The sequence below is a fragment of the Dromaius novaehollandiae genome, chromosome Z (genome assembly GCF_036370855.1).
Source record: "Dromaius novaehollandiae isolate bDroNov1 chromosome Z, bDroNov1.hap1, whole genome shotgun sequence".
Classification (NCBI taxonomy): domain Eukaryota; kingdom Metazoa; phylum Chordata; class Aves; order Casuariiformes; family Dromaiidae; genus Dromaius; species Dromaius novaehollandiae.
The window spans coordinates 21,896,803-21,918,142 of NC_088132.1; the positions used below are offsets into that span (position 1 = coordinate 21,896,803).

The window sequence follows — 21,340 nt, forward strand, 5'->3', positions numbered from 1 at the left end:
CAGCGTTGTTGTTTTTTTCATTACCTGGCTTCACATAAACACAGGTGGCGTAGCTTTCTTGTCAGTTTTTAATAATTACAGGCTATTATGGAATGCATAGTTAGCAGATTGAAAACCACACTTTAGTGAATTTGTTTGAGTATGATTGAGGTTCTAATGTACAGAGATGATAATGCATAACAAGCACAGTCCCTAGTTTACACCATTAGTGCACAGGTTTTGATTTTTACTTGTGATAATAGTGTAATAGTTCAGCAAATGACAAAGTTATTTCTTTCAGAATAGTCCCACCATCAGATGCACATTTGTGTTTTTGCTTTCTAGTACTGACTCTGTAACTGAAAAAAATGTGATTTTTTTTAACTTACCTAGTAAATTTCAGAATGCCATTATATATTTTGTAGTCTTAAAATCTTTGGAGAAATACTGTCTACATTTTAGTGTAGTTAGTCAAGTAAAACCTTCCAGTAACTAATTAACAAGATAAAAAAAAAACTAACTAAAACTCTAGAGGAGATCCTATAAAAGTTTAAAAAACAAAAACAAAAAAGGTACTTGACAGAAACTTTTAAGCCACAGGGATAAAGTATTCTTTCCAAGTGTATAAATGTATAGAGTACTTTGCTTTTACCAGCATGTATTCGGGCTTCTGTAGTACTATACTCTATTTCTATTGTTTATTAATTGTAACGTATTACAGCAAGTAGTACTAATGATTTCAACTTACCTAGATTTTTGCTTGCTGCTGCTCTGTCCAGTCTTATGAGAAAACTGCCCAGTTTTGCTGTGTGCTTGCAACTAAAAAGTTGCCGCTCTAGCAGATCCATCAGAAAATGAGTGGTTGGTTAAACCACAAGGCTTCGTGAAATCCTGCCCTGTCTTGAGACTTTCCCTGATGACTCTTCTAACTGGTGTTCCAGACTATAAATTTCTTTTTTTATCTTGTAGTTCATAACTATTATATATCTTCCCCAATAAATTTAAGTATTAATTTGATAAGACTAACTCTCCTTTCCCTAACTGGATCATTCATATCTGGCTCGTGGAGTCTTTCTGATGTGATGGACCACATGGTGTCCATATGGGGATTGTGTCCTTCCTCCCCTCTTTTCTCTTCCATCATGTGATCAGAGTGAATTTTATCATATGGTAAAAGTCAAGGATTCTGGAAGGTGACAGACATAATGTTATGGAGTGGAGAGGATGGTTGAAAACCTTTGCCTGTTTTTTATGCCTTTGGGGAGTCCACAGGGCACCTGAGATCAAGCTGCAGGCTTGGTGAATTGTTTCGGTAGGCTGCATTTGTTGGAAAGTTGCCCTTCCTTGTTTTATAGAGAGATTTTCAGTTAAAGACCAAAAACTACATCAGTTTTTCATAAATGGATTATGGAGATCATATGAGAAGTACAGTAAGAAAAAAGAACACAGGGCAACAAGCAAAGAGGATGAACAGCAGGGTTTGCAGATCTTTCTAGTTAATGATTTTGAGTGTTCTGAAGTAGGTCAGAAGAGCCTGACCTCCTGGCTTGTGCTTGAATCTTACTGCATATGCTACATTACTTGTTTCTGGCAGAATCAGAAACAGTGACCATCTCAGCTTCTCTGTCCTTTTCACAAGTAGTAAGTCATCTGCTCTGTTCCCAAGGTTCAAGATTTTTCTTAGACAGTTGGTTGCCATCATTATTCTTTTATTGTCTTACCACCAGTAGTCTCTTTATCACCACTTTCCTCTTCTTGGCATTTACATTTCCCTTTTCCTGAATCCAGGTTCCTAACATATAGCAGCTGTCATCCCGCCCCAAGTCTGTTTCCAGTGTAATGTTTTCAGTGGGTCTTTGCAGAGCTTTGCTTGATGACAGTTTCCCCATTATACTTCTGTCTGCTGGACAGGCAGGCCCTCTTTTGCCATGAGTATTTCTGATGCTATTTGAATTAAGTGTCCAGCTCTTCTGCTGCAGGAGGCTTTGGCTAGAAGATTACTTCAGTGATAGGAAGTGAGCCAGTGCAGTGATTTACATAAGGGAGTTCCTGCGACAACCTTGTATGAGCTTAACTACATACAACTATGAAAGCAGTGCATCCGTTCAAGGCAGTGTCAGAATTGCTGTTAACTATGGTGGTGGTGTCAGAATTGCCATTAACTTGTTCCTGTGTTTTTTCTCCTCTCTTTGTATGTGATGATGAATAGGTAAATCACAGGGCCACTCATCTGTCTATACACACATTCTTGTGTATTTTGTGTACGTACTTATTTAGAAGAGAACACAAATAAAATCTTTCTGATAAGACAAAATAAAATATGCAAAATTTTAATAAGTCTGTCAAAATTCTTTTTTTTTTTTCACTTTTGGCTGTATTTTTCCTCTTTACTTTTTTGTATCTATGTTTAATTTTTGTAATTTGAGCTGTAGCTATTATGGTAATAAATAATACAGGAATGAGTAAATATACCATTGTGTATTGACATGGGAAATAATAACAATGACAAATTGAAGTGTGGCTACTGGTGGCTTTTAAGCCATGTGCAGCTCTTTAACAGCTCATTGCTGGAGCCTGTCCTAGAAGTGTGTGCAGTGATTAGAGATGGGGCAGGTGCTGCTGCGGTGATCTGAATTCCAGGCTGTAAGAAGGAGGAGCTGGTGAAGGATGCTGAGGTGAGCACTGCCTCTGGCTTGGCCACCCAGCTACCTGACTCTGTAGCAGTGTAAGAGGAAACCTGGGAAGTAATTGTTATTTCTCATGTATAAACTGCTTCTGGTGGTTCCCTGCAGGAGTTTGACTGCAAGAAAACTTTGGTGTATGGGTCACAGACTTGAGCAGGTTGGTTGCCTTGAATCCAAAAAGCTGTTTCCTCATTAAGATCTGCTGGCAAATATATGCTAACTTCCTCTGGTCTGAGCTGTGTGTATTAACTGTATTAATGTGTTGTTGAGAGAAAAGGTATCCTAGCCCATACCAGCCTGTTGGCTGGTTTGTAGTTCAAGCAGAGTGAGCTTGCATCTGCTTACAGAGAGATTGTGCAGGTTTGCTTGCAGTTTCTTCCTCTTCTGGTACTGCAGTAGTGCAGCTAGAGATAGGTAATGTCTTGAAAGCGCAGATTAGTGTTGAGGAAGTAGAGAGGGAGGGAGAGGGGAAGGAGGAGTATACATAGGGCTATATTATTAGTTCCAAAATTTCTAGGTAGCCATTCTGTTCACACCTGCTCTATCTTACCATTTCAGCAAAGTAGTGCGGAACAGAAGTATGGCAGAAAATAGCTGTATTCCATCCGTATTGTTTGGTACTGTTTGTTAGCCCTATTAATAGTAGTGAAAAGTGAGCAGTGGATTCCCTTCCATAGGTATATTGTGGATGGTTCCTCTAGTGGCTTCACCTTGGTTAATGCACCCATAGAAGATCAGCTATGTCCGCCGTTGTAACAATACATAAGCATAACAGGAGTGAGAGCGCTGTTTGGTAGAAGAAAAGTCCTTCTGTATTGTATTTGTTCTATAAGACATAAATAGGCTTTTGTCATTTATTTGGAATATATATTTTGCATGTTAAATTGGCTGTCAGTATGAGAAAATCAAGTATATATGCTGAGAATGACATACAATTTAAGCTGATCTTTATGGTGAAGTGAAAGAGGAAACCATAATTCTGTTAATGTAGATTTTATAGTGCAGGTAGAATTTAATCCAAGATGCCTAGACTTGAAAGAAAGCATTCATTTGCAGTACTCAGTATGTAGGTGGATAGTCTGTGCAGGAGTTCAGTATTATCTGTAAACTGAAACAATCCATCCTGCAGCAATTTTAGTTCTAGACGTAGGATTCAGATAGACTTTTGAAACTGAAACTTTGTGGGACTCTTGTCGTTGAGGTGAGTCAGTCTTTCAGTTGCTGAGAGCACAGGTCTACAACACTGATTTTGAGGTAGCAGCTGTAGAAAACACTGGTGCTGCCACTTGGCGTGTAACTTGGTTTTCTTTTTCTGGACTGTAGATTTCTGGACCGTACTCTGGAACTGGACTATATTTTTCATACAGGGCTTGGATGTTGAATGTTTTCTAAGTCCTGAAGCACATTATTGTTCTTATTTCAGATGATACTAGGATTTTAAAACCAGAGCTCAATTACAGTGCAAGTTACTTGTTTTTTTTGGCCTTATTAATTGTAATATTTCCCTTAGTTCTTAGATTACAAGTGAGAGTTCACATGTAAAACTAGAGAGTGAAAACCAGTGAAAAGGGTGCATTCTTTCTCGGGATCTGAAAAAACAGCTCTGCCTTTCCTCATGTACAAATCTTGGATCTATAGGTCAATAATGGGGTCAAGTTTTTTACAAAAAGTAAGGTTCTCAGAAAAAACAAATCTTTTCATTGAAGGATTTGTTTTTGATGATTTTTTTTTCCTTTTAGCCAAGGAAATCCAGTATACAAAGTGACAGTAATTTAAAGTTTAATGGGTATGAACCTGAAACAAAACACCAGAGAAAGAAATTCATCCAACTTTCAGTCCTTGGAAATTTTTTTTTTCCATCTCAAAAATTCGTATTTAGACATTCTCTTGACATTTATGTAAACAAAGTCTTCCAGACTAGAAAACAAAGAAAAATATTTATCAGGGAGTAAAGGAAATGTTAAATTTAACAGAATACTCAGCTTTTATTGATTTTGAATCCATTGATAATTGAAAACTTCAGTATAGTAAATGGATCTCTTCAGGTTACAGTCTGGGTTCTTAGAATTCCCGAAACCAAAGAAACCTCACATGCATTCTGAAAAAGAACAGTAGGTTCCAAGAGTTAAGCCATATAGTAAATCTGTATGGGTAGCAGTGATCTGCTGAATAGTTTTGAGGATATAAATGCAGGCATTTTGGAGGTATAAATTAAGATCTAAGCCTGTTTTAGTGTTTTTCAGCTTCCCTAGAAATATCTGCGTATACGCATGTACACGAACACTGTCATAAGAGTTTTATCAGAAATTATGCCTTTGTAGTGTTTTAATTTAAAATAAGTATCACTGCGTAGTAATTTTTAGAGATCTGTTTTAAGAAAAATCTAATTGAAAAAAAAAGATGAACCCTGTTCCTGTACTGGTCCTATTGCAGTCAGTAGCAAAACTTCATTGATTTAGAAGAGCCAGGACTATATATGCGCTGTGATTCTTAAACTGATTTTAATTTAACAGCATTGTACATTTCATTATGATTAAAAAAAGACATAAACAGCAATAATACAGAAGTTAATCTGTGTACTTTACATTAACTAAATTAATGTATGTAATTGTATGTAATTCTTCTGGTTTAAAAGTCAGCAACATTTAGCAGTTCTAGACTGTTAAAATCTTTTGAGATGTAATTCATGGTAACAATTAAAATGATTATAACAGATCAAAACTGTTGATTCTTTTTTCGATTACTAGTGTAACCATATGAGGTATGTTACATTTAGAAGCCGATTTTTATGTATTCCTGAGACGTCAATTAAATTTGACATTGTGGTATATGTATTACTGTTTGTTAATAATGAAGGAAAAGTTCAACTAAGAAGTCCTAAATATATAACTTAAATATAAATAAATATCCCTTATTTATGGACATTATTTCTGGCTTCTAGGTTGGACCTTTTCCCTTTTGTGTAGTCCTATGCCTTTGGTCAAATGGAGTGAAAGAACCTAGTTTTCTTGTAAATGTTCTTTTCAATGCATGGCCAGTCTACTCATCTTTACTTTCTTTTTTTTCCTCTGTGTAGTTTTATTGTCATTATAAACTGCCATTTTGCTAATCATAGGTGGAAATGTCATCTGCAGCTATGTGTGGCCTAAATATATCACAAAATAAGCAACAGAATTTAAGGAGTGGTAAGCAAGGGCATGGGCAACTTCTGTTTTCTGACAGCTTTCCTGTGCTTGTTGGCTGCATGAGGAGTGATTCATTTCTTGAAATAAATGCTTGGCAATTCTAATGTCAGGTTTACTTGTAGAAACTGTGAGTTTATAATACTTTTTAACAGAAGCTTCATATTCTGCATAGCAAGAACTCAAATAGCTGTGTCCATTAATCTCTTTCCGTCAAATACTAAGGTTACAAGAGTGCTTGCTTGTTAACAGAATGATTTTAATCAGACTTTGGTCTGTTTCACTTCTGCTTTAGATTGGCTAGAATTTGGAATACTTTTATATCTACACTGCTTTTTCTGATATTTGTCAGTATACCTGATTTGTGTTACTTGAGGCTTACTGGTATTTGAGAGAATAGGAACAATGGACCATCGTACCAAATTCTTTCTTTTCTATTGAAATCAGTAATCTTCTTGAGAATATGTTCAGACAGTTGCAAGCAGTCAGGTTATCACAGCTTGGCTGAGCAGAGAAAGCATGCGTAAGATGAAACTGGTAGACAGTCTTGAGAAAGTTGTCTTCTGGATCTAGCTTTGTTGATCGAAAACTATTTCCTGGCTACTTGTCATTGCTGTCAGAGCTCTGATGGCAAAAGGAGTTTTATGAGTTTGCCATAATCAGCATCACACAAGGTCAGCTGGGTCAGTTCAGGCCACTTGCATTGCTTTTTTAAACTAACTTGCCTTCTTATTACTGTGATGGATTAGGGTGGGGGTTTGCACCATCCGTTCCTTCAGCAGAGGTGTTGGGGTGCTAATCTCCAGCTGCCTGGCTGTGGTGACCATTTGGGAACTATTCTGTCTTCATCTGGCACAGTTGCTTGAAAGTTGAACGTCTGTCCCCAGCCTTAGAGCACCGTGAAGAGGCTGAAGCTAATGCATTTTGCTTTGTGATTGCCACAGGCAAGAGTGTTCATATTAAGGTGGTTTAAGCTAACAGTGTTTTGCTTTGTGGTTGTAATGATGTGGAGTGTGCACACAAGTAGTTACTGCAAACTCAGCTGACAAGGAGTAATTTATCAAGCCATGCTAACTTGATCACTCTTGATCATTTGGACATAGTTAAGTCTGCTGTTGGGCATTGGGGATATGATTTAAAGATAGCTGATATCCATGAAAATATCTATTGGTTTGAAGAGGTTTTGTAACAGGCCTAAAGTGAGCTGTCTATGGTAGTATCATGTTGTGTCAAGGAATTATTATGAACTAGTTGACAACTGGGAAGGGTCCTGGAATTTAATGGCTTCATGAAATTACATATCTGCCTTGAATAACACTGCAATCAAGGATAGCTATCTTTTTTTCCCATCAGTTTTCAGTTCGACCACTATACTTGTGCTGTTTTGGATATCATGGATAGAGTTTGTAGGTTTACATTTTGGGGACAGTTTCTAACTTTCCTGAAAGAATATTGCATTTAAGTTTTTTCCCTGCTTGTTAAGCCAATGACGTTTACCAGTTTGAAATTTTATGAGAAACAACTTCAGGAGTTAAAACATTTTGTCAAGAAATTTTGACTGCATGTGAGATATTAAATAGCACAGTAAAATAAGTTGCTGTAGAAGAAATGTCTATATAAAGCAACTTTTGTTAAGACTGTGTTTGGATTTGAAAAATATAGTACTGTTGTTGTGCAAATGTTTAGTTAAGATTTGAGGATCTGTTTTTGATTTTTTGATACAAACTTCATTTCCAAAGACATAAATATTTACTGTTCTCTCACATTCTTGTAATATCAGTGATGTTCTATTTCTCTAGGCAGTTTCATCTAAATGATTTGTTGATTTGTTTTTTAATGTTACTGATTTAATATACATGTGCTATCATTTTCTAGGCATTTCAACAGCCAGCTTTAAGTGAGCTGGAGTGTCTTATTGCAACACAAAAATCTGAAATTGAACTTTTACAGGAAAAATTGAAAAAAGGAAGTCTTAACCTAGCAGAGCACAATCTGCACATCACAGATATCCTGGAAAGCAACAACGTAAGGACCGAAAGAAAGCATGAGGTACAGTAGTTTTATTGTCTTGGGTATTTGTGTCTAAGTGAGCCTGGTAAAGCCAAACATTTTTGCTCAAGGGTCCAGATAATAATTTCAATATTTGTTGATGCTGCTTATAATTCTGGAAGCTTGTTTGAATGGTTCTTGTGTTATCTGCCAAAGACTTGTTAAAATAGCTGTTGGGAGTAGAAAGTTTTACCTTATTAAATACTGAATAAGGGATTCTTAATTAAATGAGATATTTGAAGGCTAAATTCTTTGTAGGTTTGTTAAAATGAATATTTATTAAGTATTTTATGCTGTTTACTAGAATGACAATCTTTCCCTGAAAGGGAAATGAGGGCAATACAAACAAAAAAAACTATGAGTAATGCAGAAATTATGTTTTTTCAAAACAGTATTTTTTCTATGAATAAAAATTATGTCCTTCTGAAGTTTATACTTTGGACTTTTATTACTCTGTATAATGCTGCACTCCCTCTTTCACTAGGACTTGTTATTAAATTTAGGCTCCAGGTAGCAGTAACAACTATAAACTATAGCTAACAAAGAAGATAAAAAATAATTCTACAATTAAATTGTTTTTTGAGATTAGTATTAGCCATTCTGTTGCCAGTGTGTTCAACCTCTTCCCCATTAAATTTTGTGTGTGTGTGTGTGATTATGTAGAATATAGGAAACTTGTAAGAGGCTTATATAACAAGGAAGCAAGTAAGAACACCCGTCTGTATGGTATAAGTAGTCTACAACAGTGGCTTATCAAGTTCTGCTTCCTTAGAAATCACATCTTCTTCCTGTATTTGGTATCTTGTACGATATCCTTTGAAAAACTGTATGGCTTAATCTGCCCCAGTGTCCTGCACTGTCCTGCACTTATTTTTGGGAAAGAAATGCTTTAAAACATTTGTTTAGGGTCACTTAAAACTTTGTATTTGGCTGTCCACTAAGAAACATTAGTTATTATAGCTTTTGGAATATGGACTCTACTTCATAGGGTTATTAAGAAAAATATCATTGATGCTGAGACTGTCCAGAATATCTAGTTTTCCTGACCTTTTCATTAGATAGCTAAATCAGAGCAGTTTTTTTTTTTAGTATCATGTCTACTGTGTCTCACTTTCTTTTTCTATGTCATTACTTGTTCCCTCAGTGTAATGTTAATGAGCGACGTATTTGTCCCAGACTGATCATCACTGTATCATGAATAAAACAATTACACTATTTGAAATAAACCTAATTACTAACATTTAAATGCTATTACAGAGAAGCTTTTTTCTAGTTTGATATATAGATCCAGTCATGCTCCTCTAATACTCTGCTTTAGAACTGCTTGATATGTGCACATTTCCATGTGTGCCCTTAGTCTCTACCCAGACTTTTAGAAATAAATTGAAAGGTCTACAAAGCCTTTTTATTTAGGCAAGATGGTAAGGAAAATCATAGAAACATTCTGGATTTAGGATCACAAAATATATGTTAAAAAGTAAGCATTCTTAATGAAATCCCTTGCTGTTACTACTGATTTTCCCTGGTGTTGGAGGATCTTTCCATTGCCTTGCTGTTCAGTTTTTTAGGACAAAAATATTCAGGACAGGAGTTATTAGCATGTGATTTGAGAGGAAGATTACCTTGGATATCCAGCATTTTTTTTTTTTTTTTGCAATGATGATGCTGTTGGCTTCACAAAGACTCCATCATGTTACCTCTTCATCCTTCTTTAAATGTATTCCCAGTAAACAGAGAACAAATAAACATGGAGTCACTTCTCATCAAAATGACAGTGCTTTGATTACTTTCTGCTATAAAAAGCCAAAAATTTTGAAAGAGGAAATAATAGGAAAACTTTTCAAAAAAAGTTTTTGTCCTGGGACAAAGCAAAAACCTGTGACTAGCACAATACATTGGGACATTTGGCCATGTCACTGGACACTTTCACCTATTTTGGTTCTGCAGAATGCATTGATACACATGTGTAGGCTGATGTTGATTTTTGTGAATTGCAGAAACCTACATCCCACACCTGCAGTGATATATGGCAGTGAAAACAACTTACTCTATGAGACAGATGATGTGGTGGCTAAAAGCTTTGTTAAATGTGCATGTGCAGTGTCATTTCTCTTGATGCTGTTAAGTGCATACTTAGAGGCAACTGTAACCCTCTTATTCCAGTGTCTGTGGAAAGTGGTATAGCTAAAACTTTGTAACTCTATGAGTTATGATTTCTGTTACCTGATTAATCTGCCATCCACATGTCTGCTGGCAGATTCAGTACCACAGGCCTTTTTTTTTTTTATAGCTATGCTTTTAAATACCACCAAATAGATCTCAAACTTGCCATTGCATGAGGCTAAGGAGTTTTAATTGTCTTTCACTGATATACATTCTATAGCATTCTTCTAAGTATTTATATAATTTCAAGGTATAATAAATCTCTCAAAAGGCATGACTTAACTTGCAATACTGATAAAGTTCATGTTGAAACATAGTTAATCAAAAATTTGAATTTGTTTTTCTCTCCTAAAAGAAACTAAAGCTTGCAGTCTGTCAGCCTATAGCTCGTTTCCTACTGTTTCTCTGTTTCTTCAACTGATAAAAATATTAAGATTTCTGACCACTGTCTTCAGTGCTCTATCCTGGCAAACATTGATTTGATCTACATGTTGCAGAGTTCTCCAAGACATTTCTGAAAGAGTCCCAGCTTCCCTGTTTTTTTCTGTTTTGGGACTCCATCCAACACATAACATCTTGAATTTAAGAAGCTGACTATTCCCTGCCTCTCCCCACAGTGTTTTCATGGTGCAGACTTGCAATAGGAGGTTGTTTAAAAAGCGTCTTTTCTTTTTCTGCTTCTTGTTTTTGCAGTAATAGTTAAACATGTATGTATCCCATCTACTTAACAGCCATTTCTTCACATTACACCTTCTCTCACAAATTTTCCGTTCTGTTAATATAGGAAAGTGTGTTTATTTCTGTTTATTCTGTTATTTGGTTTAGTCTTTTGCAAAAATGCTTTAGGATCATTTGACTGAAAGTCTTTTGTTGTTGCACTTTGCTGACTTCAATTTATGTTCTTCCAATGTTCTTCTATTAATTCTTCAAATTAATTTTTAGAAAATGTTTAGAACATTACAATTTGTGTATATTTTTAATCCAAATGTGTGTTAATTTGCTGTACAATTTGAGGACTGACTTACAAATTAAATCCTTAAACCTGGCAACAGCAGCAGAAAAGTTTGTAGTTGTAAGAACATTATTACAGATGCCATCCTCCAGACTGAGTTTTGCGGCAGCCCCAGGCAATCAAATGACAGTATATTTTACAACACAGTCTTTTCTGTGTGTTGGTAGGAAAATCAAATTGTTTGCCTCCAAAGCAAAGATTGCCTTCAAACTACCTATGTGCAGCTCCAGATCCCAGATCCAGCTCCTTTTCTCCACAGACCTCTAGTCTGATCACTAAACAGGTAAAAACAGGTTCAGAAAGTAGCTTGTTTAGTCGTGCGCATCAGTGATCCTGCCTGTTCTCACAGGACAATATTTCTGTGTCTGTCAACAGTTAGAATATTTGCTATATTTTTGCTTATCTTGGCCCTGTACTTCAATAGTAAGAAGATTCACAGCATAATCCCAGGCAGCTATACAAAAAGACTGTCACATAAAGAAAACCTCTAAGTAATCATTGCATTTGATCACCTTTGATTAAAGCAACAAGACTGTGAGGCTTATTAATTTTCCAGTATAATGGGTTTTTTTTCTCTCTTTCTCCATTCTACTTCAGAGCCTCTCTCCCTAGTTTCCCTTGCCAGTCAAATGGTGTTTGGTCCACTTATTTTCCTTTGCTGTTCTTCTCTGTGACAACAAATGCCATGCTTTGACCTTGATTTCAGAGAAATCGTGTGGTTTCCACGTCTTCCCTGTACATAAATGAAGTTTAACCAGGAATTAATTTACTGTTTCTTGAAAAGTAGTACACTCTGTATTCTTAGGGGAAATGTGTGGGGTATGAATTTTATTTAAGGTATTCACTTTATTCAAGAAATTTGGGATTTTGAGGGTAACTGGAATTTTTTCATAGTTTGGTTTTGGGGTGTTTGGCTGCAGACAACTGAAAGGAACCTGGTTTTGTGCACTATTAAGTGCTTTTCTATTAATATCAGTATCTGTTAGCTAAAGTTAACTTTTGGGTATCTCAGTTGAAATTACTAGAAACAAAAATTAGTTATCTTGCTATTTCAAGGAGATCTTCTCTTAAGCAGTACAATACTAAGCTGTCAAAAACCCCCATACCTTTGGAAATTCTGTTGTAAATGTTCCTTAAAACTGTCTTCTATTTTATTCTATTATATAAAGGAACTGACAGGAATATAAAAATATATAGAATCTGAATGTCAAAGGACATATGTTGTTATGAAACTCTCTTCAAACTTTGTACATTTTTTTCTTCTCATGCAAACAAGTTTTTCAAGAAAAAAAATCATCTTGGCAAAATTTAGGTTCTTAAATATATAGGGCATGACATTTTTATTTTCTGTTTTCTGGAAACCTGTTCAATTTAAAGTTGAAGCATGGACTACAGTGTTTTATAACATTTAATGCTGAAAGGTAATGATCAAAAAATGCCAGTTCCCAGTTAAGATTCTCTTTAAGATTAATTTAATGGAATAGCAGAAGTGTGGAAATACATAATATTCAAGAAGACTTTATCCTGAACTCCTGTTGTTGTAAATCAGTTATTTTACAGTGAAAATGGTAGCATCTAATAACAGTAGTCACAATTTTAAGTTTTAGTTTGAATTTATTAAATGGCATTTTATATTTTGTCTTGCACGTGTTACGTATGCATTAGTATTTCTCTATCCTTAACCAAAGTTATTCAAAAAATCATAAAGACTAATTTCATGAGGTCTTTCTTTCTTTGCCATAAGGCCATATGACATAGAATGAAAAAGAAAGGTGCCCAGTTGAAGTGTTACTTTCACATATTCTTTCTCCAGATTGCTATATGAAGCTGTACATAATATAAACACATATTCTTGTCTCTAGTTAGTCACATTATAGTTAATGACCATATGGTCATTATGGTATAAGATCTACTGTCTGTTGTATTTATATTCCTCAAGCATATTGTTCCTTCAACTTCACAGTGTGTTAAACTATTTCAAAGGGAAAAAAATCCTTTCCCTCTTGTTTCTGGTTGTCCTATCAAGTGTAACCTTGGACCCTTATAGAGCAATTAGACCAGCCTCTATCCCCTCCTTTGTAATGAGGTTTCTTGCATTTCTGAGTCTATAACCCTTTAGTCTTCCCTAATGGGACATCATTATTCTGAAAGAAACAATGTAAATGTAAATGAATATTCTCATTAACGAGTCACAGAGAAACCTTTAGTGGTAGCGCTGTGGTAATTCTGCTTGTTATTTCTCTGGTATTCCATGCAGAATTTTTTTTTTTTTATAATTCATTATTAGTATTCAAAATTACTTCTTCTTTAATTCTGCATGTCTTTCATAATCCAGCGTTCCAACTAGTTCAACCATGTCCTTGTTTTATTCTCCAGGAACCACCTGTGAAACGTTCAAGGTCTCTGTCCCCAAAGAGCTCTTTTAGAGAGTCAGAGGAGCTAAAGAAGCTTAAAATAGCTGAAAGGAAGATTGAAAACTTAGAGAAGACACTACAGCTAAAGGTGAACGTTAAAAAAACCACAAAAAAACAAAACAAAAAGTCCCTCCAGCTACAAGCTTGCATAGATAAAGATATACCTAAATAAACAGGCATTTAAAAGATGCAGAATGCACATACTGTTATGGACTGTAAGTGTGTTAGCATAAAAGAGCACTCTCCATTAGTTTGTCTTTATTCCTTACTGCAGCGAATCTTGTGTTGACATTCCTGCAGTCCTAGGAAAGTCTAAATTTCAAGCTGTTTCATCAGTAGCACATATTTGTTAAATATATTTCAAAATTTGTGTCTGAGAATGTATATTTGGAGAGATCTATATATTCATATAGAAATAAAATTAAGCAGAAAGTACGAAGAAAATTTTTAATTATACAGTTAGTTCAACGTTTTAAAATACCCAAGTCAATTACTTGGAACATATATTATACCCTGTATTTTTAAAAGTTATGCCTCAGAAGAAGTTGTTCTAACAAGTACTATTTAAAAATAAAAACCTTGGTAGGAAAGCATCACTGAGTGTTTATTACAGTCGCTCATTTTGTCCCCATTTTATAAATGCTTTTTTGCTTGGTTTTGTTTACTTGTTTTACTTAAAAAAGAGCTTGAATACCTTTTGAATGCTCTGTTGGATTCAAAGTCCATCTCCGTATGCATCCTTAAAGCAATCAAAGAAACCTAAACCCTGTTTGAGTCATATTTTATTAAACATTTACAATCCATACTCTTATTTTTTTTCTCCACAAATATTTTCAAATTGACATCCAAAGCCTACCCTTTCAAGGGCTTTTTGACCTTTTTATGAAGTACTGTAATTATTTGGTGCTTCTGTTGCCTGTGATTGTCCAGCAGTATGGAATTTGTAGGGTATTTTCAGTGTATGTAACTCAAAGCAGAACTGGTTTCACTGAATACACTGTGAAAAGTTTCAGGTGAGTAAGAAAATACAGCTAGCCCTGTGAACCATAGTCTTGAGTTCCTGCTACATGCAAAAATACACTCTTATGAAATAGATCAGTTTTCAAAAAAATTTGATTAGATTTTCTTTGTGTGTGGAAATTTTATTTTAGCACAAATGCACAAGTTCATCACCCTGTATATTTGGAAAATTTAGTAAGATGTCTTATAGAGTTCATATAGAGTATATGAACAGGACACATGATACAGACTTCAGGTTCAGTCCCCCAGGCCATCTTGTTCCTGTTTGGGAGTCAAAAGATTAATTTTCTGAAGGGTCTTTTGTTTTCATCAGAGGGACCTAAGACATGTCCTAGCAGCTGTACCTGAGAGCTATGCTCTTTGTTACTCTAAGACATACATGTATTTTGGTTGGCCTCCCTGACTCTGATGCTGCAGACTGTTCTGCCACTGAGGAATACAACTGCTCTGCCTTTGGCAGTGGAAGCTCACTCACCAGCGTATATGTTGTTGTCTTAAGTGAAAAAAGGTTTTGCATTTCTTTGTGATTTCTTCTGGAAAGAGGAGTGAAGAAAAGCACTCTGAATTTCTAAGCTGATGTAGAAAATAGAGCCTTGTTATTCTCTGTTTATGACTTCATAACACATGTCAGTTATGGTAGTTTTTACTGTTTGCTGTGCTGCCTTTGGCATTCCTTCTGTTTCATCTTGAAGCATAATTTGAAACCCGTGCACATTTGTTACATTGCAAGTGTGGGATCTCCACTAACTGTTGTGTCTATACCTCCGGTCTTTGATTGTGCTCAGCAATATGCTGTTAATGCATAATGTCTTTAAAGGCTAAGTGTATCTCCCCTGGAAAATGGGTAGGAGGTCTCTAGGAAACCTAGTTGACTTCCCTTGCAAAGTGCTTTAATTGATTGAAAAGAAGCTCTGCAGACCCAGGTCAACATATTATGTTGTGGCACTACATTCAGAATTCAGTGAGGCCTCTGCCAGCATGGTGCTGAATTGACCTGTCATAACAGTAATATCAGAATAGTTCCATTCATATTGTGTGATTTCTTGACATTAGTATCATCTCAGGCATTACTTTCTATAAGGGACAGTGAAAATGATCAATATTGTCAAAACTGGCACTTGCATTATTGCCCCCAAGCAAAGCGTTGACTGTATGATTGCCTGAAACAGGCTTACAGAAAAATTGAACAATCATCTATCAAAGAATATACTGATTATGCATATCCTGAAGATAAAGTTGTGACTTTATCCATCAGCCCTTCTGACAATTGCTAACAGTTTTTAAAAATGATAAGAAGAATCCTTTATTTATTGGTTCTTTGAGCAGCAGGAAATGTTGATATCCCAGTCAGCATTAGATAGCAGAAAAAGGCAAGGTCCTGTTCCTAGGGTTTTTCACTGTTTTCCTCAGGTTACTCATTTCTGGGCAAGGAATTTAGCTGTTACTATCCCAATCACTAATACAGCCATGGTAAACATGTATATTCTTAACTGCCGAGTGTCAATAGATTTTGATGCAAAATCCGCCTCATTTCTGCAGTCTAGGACCTGCTGAAAAAGTAACAGAGCTCATTGCTCCCTTGTTTACGGAAAAGAATGTCAAAATAAATAGTGTATTTCATGGATTTTGAATGACTGTCAAGCTGGTATATCTCAGCAGAAGTATATCAATCTATTTTTTGTCTTTAAGAAGTGGGTAGGAGTTTGGTCTCTGAACATTGGATATTTGATACAAACTAAGAACTTGTTCTCTTGCCCCATATTATATTTCTAGAACTGTGGTCCTTGGCACAGCCTAGAGGAAATACTCCTGACTTTTACTGGAAGGTTAGTTACCAAGAGCAATAGGAGATATTCCGTTTGTATTTTCTCATCCCTTTTGCTTAAAGGTCTAAAATTTTTGAGAAAATTAGAACCAAAATATGTAGTTCAGTCTTTAGGGCTACCTTCATATTTGTTTATATCAGCAAAGAATGCTTGTTTATATCACTGTTACACTTAATTTGGATTCCTTAAATGGTGCTGTTTTCTGTTGGGCATTCAGATGCTGAAAATGTGCTAATCTTACAACTTTGTGGAAAACAATTTTTTTTTATATGTGTAAGATTCCTCACTTCCTATCAGCCCAAACAGCAGTAGTCAAGGAACTGAGGAATTGAAGGAATTTTTTTGATTCAGTTTTAGTTCAATTCTGCTGTGACAGAAATTGTTGCAGTTCAGTTCAGCAGAATTTTGAAATAGTGATTAGAATCACGTTTTTGGGTTTTGGCTTGGCTGAGCTTCCCTGCAAATAACAAAATAACTCTTTTTTCATAGGCAGTTGGGTTCCTTCTCCCACAGTTTGGACTCAGTCTTTAATGATCTCACAGGAAGTACTATAGAATGAGAGTGGCTACCTGGAGATCCAGCACCACTAGAGAAGGTTGTTCTGTCCTATTTCTGTCAATATATAGAAAACTATATACAAGACAGCTTAATGATTAGAAAAATAGGACATGATCCAATCAAAGAGAAATGGAATTGAGAGTCTAGGAATAACAGAGTAAATTCAGAGTTCTGAAGTGCTTAATAGTCCAGTCAAGTACAGTGATTAGGACAGTTGAGTAATTTCTGTTTCTTTTAAAACAGAACAGCTGATAAGGTGTAATAACTAGTGGAATGGGTGATGGAACTGGTAAGCGATAATGAAAAACATGAGTTCATAAATGGCAAAGGCCAAATTCTACACTTGCTTGCACCTTTGTAAGCACATTGACACAAATAAACTTCTGAGGATTTATACTGAAGACAGATATAAGTTTCCAGTATCTTGCCAGTCTTGATCAAGTTTCAGTAGCAGTATCAATTTCAGAATAATGATTTCATGAATGTGACTTCAAAACTCCACATCTACACTGTCACGATTTCCTATTGCACTGCCACACAAAACTTAATCATAGTATGTATGTCCTTTGCCATAAATTCATCTGAATCTTGCTGTTTGTGTGATTGGTTTTAATATTGTGCTATTTATATAAAGTACTTAAAACCAGTCAAAGGTATTTTTTAAGTAGTTCGAATGGACAAATAAACTTACAGATTTATTTGATTTAGTGATTGTTTCAGAGAACTTAGAAAAGTATTTACTGATGAGATCACTTTGGGACTTTTTACATTGCTAAATCGTCTTTGTGTGTCACTTCCAGAAAAATTCGTATTTTATATATGATACAGCATCTGAAATATTAGTTGGTTTCTTTCAGGTTTTTTTGTGTGTCATGAAAGCTGCACTACTATTTGGAAGACCAGCTTAGACTAAGTATAGTGCAGCTAACAGTCTCTATAAAGACTTGCTGTATGTTTATGGTTGGATTTAATTTTTATTGCTTACAGCTCTGATTATTCGTGTATCTTATTTAATGGCTAATGCTGAAAGCCCTCCTTACATATAAACAGTAAAGGCATGCAAATAAAGTATCGTGATTCATGTAGAGATTAAGGAACATGTTCTGCAGTCACCCCACAAGCAGAGCACCCTTTCAAATGAAAATGCAGCATAAAGACAAAATTTTCCTGCTGGATAATATTTGATTAATTCTTTACTACACTATGCCAGAGTTTAGCTTACTTCATACTGTGGAATGTCCTTTTCTTAATGTTTATTTTTTCAAAGCACTGTATTATTGTTTATTAAAATTCTTTTTTTTTAACTTGCAGATTGTTATTCTGTAATATATATCAGTGCACATCTCTTATTTTTCATTCTGTATAAAAGAAGCATGTTTTTTAAATGATTCATATAAAAGCTGTTGCAAAATCTCTTTTTCTTTCTTGCTTGTTACATAACAGTGTGCTAGAGGCCAAAGCCTGTGTTTCAAGATTTATATGTGTATGTGTATAAATAAATAAATTGGGAAATCCTGATAGCATTTCAGTTCTTGAGATTTGTGGTGTTGATTTCAGTGCTGACTATGTTTTCTTCAGAGATACAGAAATTAGCCTTCCTTGCAAAAAGAAGAGTAGTTTAGAGGAAAAGACAATGCCAACAATTCCTTTTCAGTCTATATATTTTATAGGTATATTAAGTCAATGCATTCACAAGATGAACACTAACATTTTGATAGTAAATTTTTTAAAACCTCTCAGCAGCATGAAAAAATATATATTTTGCCAAATTCACTTAAAAGTAGTAATGAGCAAAAATAAATCTGCATTTGACTTCAGATACTGTGATTCTAGATCTTTTTTATTTGGATTTTTGAAACTCTTAATAGTTACTTAAATGGAACTTTAGTTTCATGAGTTTTGTGTGAAAGTCTCTTACATTTTACCCAATTCTAATTTGCGGAGTTTTTTGTTGCTATACAGACTCGAGAAACTGATAAGCTAAGAGCAGCCCATGAAAAACGCAAAGAGAGGCTGCAGATGTTACAGACCAACTACAGAGCACTAAAAGAGCAATTAAAGCAGTGGGAAGAGGGCGATAGCAGGTAAGTTACATACCTCATTAAAAACATTTCCCTTACACAAGATACCTAAACAAAAGTATTATATATGCATTCAAAACAGAATTTTATTTAAATGAAGGAGCTGTTATGTGATGATCAAGACTTTATCCTGTGTTAAAGCAGAATACATGGCATACCTCTATATGAGAAAATTTAGAGCGGAAACCAAGAGTAAAATGTACTGAGCTGACAACTTATTTTATTTAGGATCCCATTTTGAGCTTGAGTACTGGACAAAGGTCTGCCACGGCTGCTTATTATGCCTGTGTAATTCCCCAGCTGATTAATTTGTTGGCTGTGTATGTATTTAATTTTCTATAATGGAACAATTGCTTCCTATGTTTCAAACAGTTTTCAAAATAATTGTATTTATTAAACAATATAGAAATAATAGCATCTGTGTGAACATTTAGAGATTCAAACATTAGCTGAAGCTAATCCTAAAATCTCTTTTAAATAGGGAGGGAAAAAGAGCATGAGCAGGGTGTTTTCATCTGTTAAATGCTTATAAAATTGATTATTCCTAATTATTCTACAAAAATATTACAGTAATGTATCTTTATGAATGAAAAAAGAAAGAATATCAGAACTCTGCCACATTGGAATTTTAATCATGAGTATTCCATATACATAATTCCCACTTAAAATCTATACAAAATAGTGCAAATTTTATGTAAAAATTCTTTTCTGGCGTCCTGCGCAGACAGTTAGGATTTTTGATAAACAGACACATCTGGAGAAGTGAAGAAATTTCTTGTCACTTCAATTATCAGACACTGCTGAGGTGGAGTTGTTTACACTCTGCCAAGAAAGTATTTTGAGCAGGTTCTTAAGTCTTGGTGGCTTTAGTAGGACTTCGGCAAGTACCTATGGTTCAGAATATGCATATATGTTTTTTCTAAAAATATTTCTTTTTGTAATTACAGCAACATTAATAGCCTGATTCATCTTGACACAGAGTGTTTTAATATCTTTCTGACCAAAAAAGAGGCCTAGAAATTGGTGCAAAAACTGATAGCTGTTCATAGTGCCCAAGGTGATATAAAGGATGATGTAGTGGAAATGATAATCTGTCGTTATATATGAGTAACTTTTTGGCCCATTTGAGTAGGTTTGTATTGCTATGTACCACTTTGGCTTTTGGGGGGGAAGGGGGGAGTTTGTCTTTTAAAAAGAAAAAAGTCTGGATGTACAGGAAGTTACAAATTCACTACACACTTTGGTAGCGCAGGAAGATTTTTGAAAAATCAAAGCATAAATAACTGGCAGAGTTGTTTAAATGACTAAAGAAGAAGCTGGGTTTATTTAGGAATAACATCTAGGATTTTATCTTCCAACTCACTATTTTAAATTCAGTGCAAGCTGGAAATGACTGAAACCTATTGTATGACAGTTCCTTATCAGATGAAATGACTTAATTCAATGTCTAAGGAAGCATTCGTAGTCCACAGAGAGGCCAAGGCAAAAAGATACAAAAATTCAACCCAGATGAAGATGGTTAAATTCAAACTTGATATACAGTGAGGCAGTTGTTAAAAAGGGAACTTCTGTTTCTATTGAAAATAAATGAGACCAGCTTATGTCCCGATAGGAACATATTTGGGCAAAGTAGGTATTGGGGAAAGTGTAATCTTAAAAGCTTTATTTGTTAGTTTGTTAATTCATAGTAATTAATTTCTTCACCAGTAATTAATGTGAAGAGCTAAAAATCAGAGTTTTTTGATGATTTTTGTCATCAGAAAAGAGTTGCATATAACCTTCAGTCTTTATCACTAAAAGGTTTTGTTTTCCTTTTTTAATATGCTAACAAAGGAAGTAGAAAAGACATAAATAAAATCAGTCTTTAAGTTTATACCTTAAACTGTTGTTCTGGCCTCTCAGAAAACTTCATATTGCTGGTGTAATGCAATTTGTTCATTAGGAACTCAGTATCAGGTACTTATGTGGCATTTCTGATCCTTTGTAAGAGGCTGAGGACCCTACTCTTCCTGATTCTTCATAGATTAGAGTCTGTTGTCTCGGTGGCAGCTGATGGGACCTAATCCACCTGTCAATGTGCGTACAACTTCCAGATATACGTGACTGCAAAGATGATGGGGCCTTCCGAGTTTAACAGATTCTCTGGTAGTTTATTTCTATAGTCAGTAGGAATTTAAACTGCAGGGAGATTGAAATTAATTTTGTAAAGGAATACTTTTTATAATTTTTCATATTATTAAAGCACATTAAATCTTCTGAAATAAAACGTGAAATATTTTCATTTTCATCTGTGCTTTTAAATTCAGTGTATCTTTTCCTGATGCATCATCTATCCATAGATAACTTATTCTTTTATTAGACAGTAGATAAAC

General features: G+C 35.0%; 1 protein-coding gene across 9 annotated transcripts in view; it reads left to right on the top strand.

Annotated features, from left to right (window-relative positions):
* Positions 1–21,340, top strand: part of CNTLN (centlein) — a 201,913-nt gene that overhangs the window by 83,931 nt on the left and 96,642 nt on the right. For 6 of the 9 annotated variants that reach the window (XM_026097850.2, XM_064502786.1, XM_026097854.2 and 3 more), the window contains 3 exons: positions 7,721–7,894; positions 13,446–13,571; positions 18,850–18,971. In XM_026097850.2, the coding sequence (XP_025953635.2) occupies positions 7,721–7,894; positions 13,446–13,571; positions 18,850–18,971 (422 nt within the window). The remainder of the gene's footprint in view (positions 1–7,720; positions 7,895–13,445; positions 13,572–18,849; positions 18,972–21,340) is intronic. The other 3 variants (XM_026097852.2, XM_026097853.2, XM_064502787.1) reach the window with 3 other exon arrangements.